Here is a 10327-nt window from a genome sequence, read left to right on the forward strand (position 1 = left end):
TTTTTTAAGTAGAAAGTTGGCCATATATCATCCTGGCCAACTGTCCCTCTACTTGTCATTGAACTTTGTTCTCAGTCATCTGTAACCCTGCCATGATCTACCTGACTGCTGGCCCTGGCAGCCACCATCCAGTACTGGTCAGGGATGTGAAGAAAGTGACCAAACACAAATGATGCAGTATAAATAGATTTCCCTGCTCTGTCTTAGACATACTATGTAGATTTATTCGTGGATTAGTGCAGTTAAAAAAAAAGTTATTTTATTTGTAAAAACTGATCTTGTAAATATGTTTCATAGCCCTTTGGCAAACATTTTTTCATTTTCAGCCTACATCATTTAATAGAAAGTTATATGTGTATCGTGTTTATACATTGATGATAACCTCCCCTGTAATAGGACATGAACAGTAGGCTCTTCCCAAAAGTAATAAAAGTTACATGTTTCCTCTGATTTGTATAGACTATAACCACAAAGTGCTATAGAAATCATTCTGTCGAGCTATCTTACATATAAAGTTTTAAATACTAGTGAATCAAGGCAGGAATCTTTTTTCTATAATAAATACATACTTTAAGATTTTTCTTTACCCCTGTTTGACTTCAAATCTTGTTTAGTGTTGACTGCCTGTATCATTTTTTGTTTGCATTATCACTCTTCTATGTGTCTCATGAATTCACTTGAATATTGCAATTTATTTTTCAATTTAAAAAACCCACATACTTCTCATATTAAAACATAAGTATCAACACAGTCTAATTGGAACTTCTGTTAATTCTGGATGGCATTTGTAAATTGAATTGTTGCTTAATGTTGTTTTTACTTTTAATAGCCTCAAGTACTACAGCCTTCCAGCAGCCTTCCCAGACCCACAGACCACGCCCAGGGAAAACTAATAAAGCCGCAACATATCGAGGCGCACAGTGAATGCACAAGCCAGGGCATACATCAGGTTGTTGCACATCTGGATGAAAGCTTTACACATGGCTTACAACAAGAAAACAACTATAGTCTGGAAGACCGGCCTTTTTCGTCAAGCCCACAGTTCACTGAGGATGTGGCTAAGATTACACCTTCTGAAGCAGACTTGAACATGACCATGAATGCTCAAGAGCCTTATCATTCGACCAATAATCAAATTAGTGACATGCAATTTGTACCCACTTCTCTTCAGACACTTCCCCAGTCAAGTACAGTAGACCAGGCTACAAGAGTTGGAAGAAATCAGTCTTCACTGGAGGGCTACACATCCCAGCCCAAGTCCTTACCGCTTTTTAAGCCGTCCATCTCAAATTCTTTGGTACCTCCTCCAGTTTCTGAATCATCTTCAAGTAGAACTCCCACTTGTAAAAAGTCACCAATAATCACACCATGCAATTCATCAAAACTGCAGCCAACATCTAGTCAAACAAATCTTGCAAGTAATTCAAATCCAAAAGCATCTAAGCTCCGCCCCCCTTCCGGCTCTTTTAGACAAAAACAAATAAGCAACTCCCAACCAGAGCCTCAAAACTTCCAGGCCAAGACAAGCATCCCAAGGCCACTAACAAGAAGAAAAGAAATCATGCAGAATCTGAATGGCAGTTTGAATTCTGGGGATTGTTTGGCCTCTAACCGATATTCCCGTCTTCCTAAACCAAAGATACATTAAGTGCATAGCCATCACCTGCCAATTTGTTTTTAAAAACAATCTGTTCTGTAATAGCTTTACATGTAATTTGCTACTATGATGGAGGTTCCATTGAAAGCTTGCAAATCTTAAAAAATTAAAACGTGGAAGTTTCTAATAGTTTGGCTCTTCCATTTTATGTCCTGGTTGAAGTACACAGCATTTGAGCATATTTGTCTCAGGTAAACACAAAAGTTTGCTTACCCATTTCAGAGGCCTACAGAAGGCTCTAATCATGTTATCTATCCCTCTGCACATCAGAAAGTTCATAATATTCCACTTAGCAGGCAAGAAATGTGCTTTGTTCATTTAGTCCTTCTAAGGTCTGTTTTAATTGTGGTTCTCGGAGCCTCACCCTTTTTCATTTGTCCCTCTTGTGAATATGGTTACTGTTTTAACTAATGATACAGTGATAACTGAAGATGGTAGTCTGTAAGTAAAATTCTGGCCAGTGATTTGTATATTCAAAAGGTCTATGCAAAAGCTTTGTGATGAATAAAAGAGATCAGGCTTTTAATGGAAAGTCTATGTAAGTTTTATTTTTCCTTGCTAGGATCAGCCAGCTAGTCTCATTATTTATTTATTTACCAAATTCCCCTGGTTAAAAACGTTTCATATGCTGTAAAAATCAATTATATTTTGCATTAGCATCTTGTTTTACATATACACACATATACACATACACACCATTTGTGTTTGTTTTTGCTACTCGTAAATTTTGGAAAGCTTGGGTTACATCTTGAAGCCTATACCTAAAGACATTCATTTTGTAACATGTGTTGGTGCTAGAGAGTTTTGCTGGTAATTCAGTTTTGAATCCTATAGGGTTATGGATCCATGATAGCTGATTTAAGGTTCCACAGTCTATATTTTAAATTAAGTCTTTATTATAATAATTATATTTATTGACTTTCTGCTATTATCTGAAGACTGGAATAATGGACTTGAAATGTTTGCACAAACCTTTGATGAGATATAAATACACCACAGATAGGGATTGAAACTATTTTCTATAACAAAACAGTTAAAATATTTTGAGAGTAATTATAAACTTAAGTAAGACTATCTTGAGAAAGCTGGAATTCTTAATAGTTTTGTTGTTGTTGTTGTTGTTTTTCCTGAGCTTTCCAGGTTTCCCTTTTATGTTGGCATGTTTGAGTGGCAGTTTCTTGAAAAGTAGATTTGGGATGAAAAATGGAATTGGAGAGGGGACACTGTGTTTTACTAAAAGGTGTTAAAAGCTTTTTTAATGTTCTAGGAAGGTAGCTGTGGAACCGCCAAGGGACCATATGCACTAACCTAATCATGCTGCGGGCTACTCGTCAGATGGCTCAGTAAATTTGCCCTCTGTTCTCCCAAATCATGTCATCTTTAGGCTGTTCACCTATTGCTGCTTTAATTAGAATTAATGTCTTTCAGACAGATAGACTTTTACAAAGTCAATTTTTGTTGTGATCAGCTGACCAAAAATGTATCTCAAGGCATTATGATCAAAAAGTCACTCAAAGTTCTGGGGACTTTGTTAAAAAAACATACACTGGTGAAATTGCCCTTTTTAAGAAAAACAACAGCAAGTGCTTTAGTGGAAATTTCACACGAGCTGTTAACTGTCATTTACCTATCAGAGGACCATTCAAGTGAATTTGCCGTTCACTGGATACAAAAACCATTCTTGAACTTGGTAACAGGTGAGCAGCCTTTGACAGCACTTCTGTCAGAGAAGCACTAAGGTTCAGGAAGGTTTTCACATAGTCCAGATATTGTTAGTGTAAAGTACTTAGAGGTATCAGCAAAGCTCTTTGTTCACAGAGACGAGAAGCAATGGCTGACAGCTGTAAGTAGGTACATGTGGTGTTTTATCTTGAAGGAGAAAGAAAACTGATCTCGTATATTGCAAATAGGATGTTATTACACTATATTTTTCTAAAGTAAAACACTGAGGAATTGGTTTTGGTTTATTTAGAAGTTGGTGTAGACTCTTGTGAAACATTTACAAGTAGGCCTTTATCTTTAAGGGGAAAGTTTAAAACTTTCACTTTATTTTTAACCCCCTAGTCTGAGGGAAATATCTTTGTTACATAAAAGTGTTGACTCCTGCAATTTGTTAATTCCAGTCTTTTTCCTGCTCTATTTTTTCTCTCTGATGAATATACATAAAAATTAATCCATCCGTTTATCAGTTTCTCTAAACTTGTGTTGAGCCTCAGTCTTGGCTCATCAATATCATTATGAAGCATAATAGATTTAAGAGGAAAAAAATCTAGGATGCTTGTGCAAAACAAGTTTTGCCTGCAGTTTTCTTTTAAAAACTGCATGAATATTTCTTTAAAAACTGCTCCTTATTGGTAAATGTTAAGTCAGAAATGAGGTGAGGATGTAACTCACCTGAATAATCAGGGATCATTCTCAGATTTGGCTTGATCTCTGTTTAGTGCTTCTCTAAGTCAGCTCTGTGCCAAATCCTCCTCCGTGGGAACTCAGATTACTTTTTCTCTGAGTTCTTACGATTTTGGTGAAGATGGCTGCAGTATATGAGTTGTAAATCCTAAAGAAAAAGTTTTATGGGGGTTGGTTAAGTTTCACATTTGTGAAAGAGAAAATAGAGCATGTAGAATTAGACATTTGGCTGTTGATGGGATGCATATCAAATTCTTTAGAGAAAGCTTAGCCTAAGGAGTTAATCAGTACAGGTGCAGATGATTTTAAGGCATTAAACAAAGGATTATATAGTTATATCATTTAGAATGTTTCTAATAACTGAGACCCTCTAGCATTTTTCTTTTGGAGTCTCATTTTAATTTGTGCAATATTTTCAGGCATATAGACTACTGTTCATTGTATTTATATAGATGTTAGGGAACTTACTAAGTATTTTAACAAGTAAAAATCTGAATAATGAGAGAAAGTATCAGATTTGCACTTTAAATGAGCTTAATTGCTTGGAGTTGTGCCTGAAATATCGAAATGCCTCCTATTGGGCGTGGCTTTCTTTGTTGAAATGAATTTCTCTATAATTGTTGCTGTTTGAAGTACAGCCTTTCACAGAATTATATCCTCAGCATGTCACTTTACTCATTAAAGCACTAAGTTCTTTGAATGTTTCATGGTACCCTTAAGTATTTTACTCAGTACATCAAAGAGAACACCCAACCCATAGCTGTCACTTCTGTGTCTTCCTGTAACACGGATGGTTGTTACAGACACAGAAGTGCACTTTTCAGTTCTGAGCAGAGTTGTCATGATGGTTTCCTGGTCTCTGGGGCATTGAAGATGTAATTTGGAGTCACCAACTAGGTCTACAATGAAATTCAGTAAGACTGCAGCATAGTTCAGTTTACTTTTCATCTTACACAATAGTTTTCGTGTTTATAAATTAGTTCGGGTGGTTATGTTTGCATGCTAATGCACACATTTGAAAATTAATTATAGCTGTAATACAAATACCTGATGTTTTTCCTTGAGGATGATGGCATTGCTATTTTTCTTAATTCTGATGCTTGAATTATTATATTTTCTAATTTTCCTTCCACACCTCCCTTCAATTTTTCTGCTGCAGCAGTTTGAAAGGATACGTTTGGATGAATGATTCTAATGGTGGGCGCCAATCTACAACTATGCTATTAATTAAAGATACGTCATATATTTTAACTGTCTTGGGGAAAAGCTATCCACTTTCTCCTTGTTAGAGCATCACCATAACAAGATAATACTGACCCTAAGAATTTGAAGTCTAAGTCATTGCTAACTAAAAACAAAAACATCACAGTCTTGAATATCTGCAGTATTGTTTTCCCCGTTGATTTTAAAAACAAAGTTCAGAGTAAATACTGTATATTAGAATTTGCTTGTAAAATGAATTATAAAAACTGGATGTAAAGTCTCTTTCCTGAAAATGTTGGCATAGTAAATAAAAATAAAGTTCATAATTATAAAATCTTTCTTGTCCTTCTCAACACTGCCTTTCATAGTGTACTTTGTCTCAGATATTTTTTTTTCCACAGAGATCCAAAATGCTGTTCTTTTGGTTGTTTTTTTTTTTTTCAAACTCTGTGTCATTTCACAATACTCCCTTCTACACTCACATCACACTCCGAGCCCTGGTTGAGTAGGAGTTGAACAATAAATAGTTGAGTGTTACCGCAGACTCTGTAAATGATCGGATATATCAGTTTCCATTTTAATCAAATGTCTGATTTATCTTAGGAAAATATTGCAATAATGGATAATTTTTACTTAAAAAATATTAGCACCCTGAGTGAGAATGCTGCCTACAAGAGGAAGACATTGTAATTTTAATTATTTTTTTAACACCTATACAAAATAGCTTGAAGCAACAAAGCATTTCATGAAATTGTACATAGTTTTTAGGACAAAAAGGAACAGGGCATTTATAATTTATTTTCCAATTTAACAGTCTGTGATAGTCATTATATAATTGGATATAAAAAGTCGACACAGTGATTATTAATCCAAAATGGTTATATAAATGCTGGAAAAAGAATGAAGGGAATTTCATTACTACTAAATTTGATAATGGCATTTACCACCTGTTAAGACATCTGTATCAGTTTTAAGGCCCTCGTTAATAGCAAGTTATTTTCTTAGACTTGACTCCAAATTTTTCTTTAGTCTGTAATCAAGTGTAGTTATTTCATTTGTCTCTCGTGTTCATTCTGTATTTTCTATTCTGAAAATCTTTTTTGTTTCCCACAGAAAAGACAAGTATAGGTTGATACAGACTTCTGTTAATGGGGCTTAAGTAATTTTTGTGGATGTCTTATGGATGTGACTCACTGTGCTAGCTGCTGGGTGTACTGAGATGAAAAACACATGACATGGTCCCTGCCTCATGGAGTTTAAGGAGCCGCGGGTGGTTTCAACATCATGCCATCCTGTTAGGAATGCCCTTTTCATCATCATGTTTAGAACATAACAGTAGAACTCCTTTTCATCTCATTTCATTCCATTCTGGGCTTTAACTGCCTTTTACTATTCTCATCTTTGCTTCTGTATAAATTATTGGTTACGTGCCTTCATTTCCCTTTTACAATCTGATACGATTCAAGAATTCTTTAGCCATGTCGGATATTCTTGAAGTCTCTGCCTTTTGTTTCTTAGGTCATTAGTCAGGGTTTAATTTTGAGACTTCTCAACTGTCCTAAGTCTCCTTCCCTTTTAGACCTTGACCCATAAGATCTCATTTTCTGAAGTCTCCCTTTAACATTCAGTTTATGTCTAGGCTTTGTTTTCTTTATCCCATTCTAATATAGTATGGCCTACTTGATAATTTTGGTTACCTGCCATTTTTTGCTATGTAATCTGTGATGAGAAATTCAAGTCATCTGGAGGAGCCTTTTCCTCATTCATTAATCCCCTGCCCCCCCCCAAAGAACCCCTCAAATTAGCATCCACATTTTAAAAAGAGAGAAAGAAACAGTTACAGACATTTCTCTGATTTCCCAGCTGTAAAAACGGTATTGCTTATTTTCCAGATTTTGGAACATAACCTGTTACCTGATCTAATCCACGTATAAATTTATTCAGGCATTCATTTTGAGTATGAATAATGCCTCTTTGGTAATACCTTAGGTGACCAATAATTTTCTGCAAAAGTACTTCTCAAATGTTCATCTGCTAAAATTAAAGATACCTGTTTTTCTTTCACTCCTCACAATAAATATTGTTAAAATGCATGTTGTGTGCCAAACCCTGGATTTGATCTTGTGGTAGGGGATGGTGAGACCATTTCTGCCATGGAACAGATAGAATTCCAGCAGGACAGACAGATCCCCAAACAATAAACTGTGAGAGGGTTACCTCCAAAACCATCCGCCCTTGGCAAATGTGCATTGGTGTTAGAATTTTTTTTTAATTTCAACTAAACAAAACTTAGATTGTTATCACATAATCTGTAGTAGGTAGTTATACATTCAACCAACCTGAGATATTTTTAAGCACGTGGTTAGTTCAAAATACTTTTGAGTTCTAGGGGATTTTCATGAGAAGTTTTAGTTGAAACGTTGCATTTATGTAATATAAACTAAAGGTAGTTTAAATGCAAATATGAATTGTAATGAAAAAAACTAGGATCTTTGACAAATTATTAGTTCATGCTTTTTCTTAAGTTTTGTTCTAGACTAATGCTAAGATGCAAAGACATGCATTCCAAACACCTTTCTATCTCAGTCTCTGTCTCCTTCTCTCTCTTTCAAACTTTAAAAAATAAAATTTCTCTTATTAACTCACAACAGCAAGTTAAAACATTTGAAATAGAAGATATTTGGCTTTCTAGGAACATTATATAACAGGATGTGAAATGTCACCAGTAGATCACAACAGGGTCGAATTGGCCTCAGGAAAATTTTATTCTTGTGCCCCACCAGACTTACCTGGAGCAAGGACGTATGCCTAGGGGCTATTTGACAGGAACTGGCAATGTTATTAAAATCCGTGGCACACAAAAATTGTTGCATTTTCTTTAACGGTTAGCTTTATTAACCATGTTGACCCATTCAACAAAACGTTAAAACCCCCAAAAAGAAGGCACTCGACAGATGAGGGGTGCCTGGGTGGCTCAGTTGGTTAAGCGTCCAACTTCGGCTCCGGTCATGATCTTGCGGTTTGTGAGTTCAAGCCCACACTCTGCTGACAGCGCAGAGCCTGGCGCCTGCTTTGGATTCTGTGTCTCTCTCTCCCTCTGCCCCGCCCTGCTCACGCTCTGTCTCTCTCTGTCTCTCAAAAATACATAAACATTAAAAAAAAAAAAAAAAAAAAAAAGATGAGACAGGTAGCGATGATCCTTATATGTAGAGAGAGAAACAGAAGAAAATGGCAGGAGCTTTGGAAGCCTCCCTTTCCCAGCCTCTGGGCCTGTTGTTCAGACATGACCATCAGTATCCTATCTGCACATCTATCAGTATCCATTAGAGCCAATTCCTTCTGACCAACCTGTTTACATCTACCTGCCTGCACCTGTATCCTTCCTATGATTGCTTGTTCCCTGTCTGCTGGGCTCTACTGTTCTTCTCTGGAGCAGGAATACATGTGTCCTGAGTCTCCCTCATCTCCCTGCAGGGTCCCCAGGCCCAGCAGTCTCTGGGTGCAGGGGTACAGACACTGAGTAGTGACCGGTCTCTGTTCACAATATCCTGTTATAAGATGACGTGTCAGCAAATTTTAAATCACTTCTGCAAAGATGCTGCTAATGGCAGATCTACCTGACACCAAATGTGGTCATTTGTTATCAGCATCATTGTCTTACTCCATTTTGCATTCAGGTAATTGGGGTTGCATGAGAGATAGGGCCACCATCCTTGACAAAATGTATTTCTCCCATACACCCTTAGCATGTACTAACTGGGCCTGGAGATAGTCATCTTAAACTTACACCAACCCTTCTCCCTGGAGTATTTCCTTACTAGCTTTATTTACGACCTCTCAAACGGAAGTGCTATAAATTAAAATCTGTATGGATTGATTGATGCTTACCTGGGTCCTGCTGCATTATTAGGGCCATTTGCTGTGGAATATCAACTCTTCATATATATCACTGGACATTCAGGTCTGGCATAATGCATCATGAAATTGTATAGATTTTTAAAGTATGGCTCAGTGACGCTAGAAACCAGAACAGACAATTCTCAGGGCTTTGTCTGGGCAACCTTTGGTTACAGACTTAAGAACTCATCCGGTTTGTTCAGCTCTGGCCCTGCTGTCTCCTGTCTTGGCCAAATTTGGGCGAGCTGAAGAACAACAGTCCACCCACTCCAATCATACAACTCAATGATTTTTATTTTTTAGTTAAATCCACCAGGTTGTGCAACCCTCAGCATATATCAATTTTAGAACATTTTCCTCTCCTCAGTGAGATCCCATATGCTCATTTAACATTACTTCCTGCCCCCTAACTGTCCCAGGCATCACTATTCTACTTTCTGTCTCTATAAATTTGCCTTTTCTGGACTGTTTCTATGAATGAAATCAAATAAGATGTAGTCTCTTGGGTATATTTTCTTCCACTTAGCATACATAATGTTCCAATGTTCATCCAAGTCCTAGCATGAATCAGTTCATTCCTTTTTATTGCTAAACAATACTCCATTGCATGGAAATACCACATTCAGCAGTTGACAGACATTTAGGTTGTTTCCACTTTGGGATTATTGTGAATAATGTTGCTGACAACAGTCATGGGTAAGTCATTGTGTGGACATATGTTTTCATCTCTCTTTGGTAGATACTTTTTTTTTAATGTCTATTTATTTATTTTAAGGGAGAGACAGAGTGTACGCAGGGTAGGGGCAGAGAGAGAGAGAGAAAGAGAGAGAGAGAGAGAGAGAGAGAGAGAGAGAGAGAGAGAGAGAGAGAGAGAATCCCAAGCAGGCTCTGCATTGTCAGCGCAGAGCCCAACATGGGGCTCAATCCCACAAACTGTGAGATCGTGACCTGAGCTGAAATCAAGAGACAGACACTTAACTGACTGAGCCACCCAGGAACCCCTCTCTTTGGTAGATATCTTTATTAAACAGTGGAATTACTGGGTCAGAGGACAAATTTTTGTTTAAACTGCCAAGGTGTTTTCAAAGTTGCTGTAACATTTTATGTCCCTACCAACAACGGACAAGTTTCTTATTTCTCCACATCCTTGACAACATCTGTTGT

At 37.0% G+C, this 10327-nt stretch overlaps 1 protein-coding gene across 9 annotated transcripts in view; it reads left to right on the forward strand.

The window, feature by feature from the left end:
- CCSER2 (coiled-coil serine rich protein 2) overlaps positions 1 to 5602 on the forward strand; it is a 196434-nt gene extending 190832 nt beyond the window's left edge. For 5 of the 9 annotated variants that reach the window (XM_003994128.6, XM_045040232.1, XM_045040234.1 and 2 more), the window contains one exon: positions 830 to 5602. In XM_003994128.6, coding sequence (XP_003994177.3) covers positions 830 to 1648 — 819 coding nt within the window. In that variant the 3' untranslated portion in view covers positions 1649 to 5602. The remainder of the gene's footprint in view (positions 1 to 829) is intronic. The other 4 variants (XM_045040228.1, XM_045040230.1, XM_045040227.1 and 1 more) reach the window with 2 other exon arrangements.
- The last annotated feature ends 4725 nt before the right edge of the window (positions 5603 to 10327 follow it).

The sequence above is a fragment of the Felis catus genome, chromosome D2, assembly GCF_018350175.1.
Source record: "Felis catus isolate Fca126 chromosome D2, F.catus_Fca126_mat1.0, whole genome shotgun sequence".
Lineage (NCBI taxonomy): Eukaryota > Metazoa > Chordata > Mammalia > Carnivora > Felidae > Felis > Felis catus.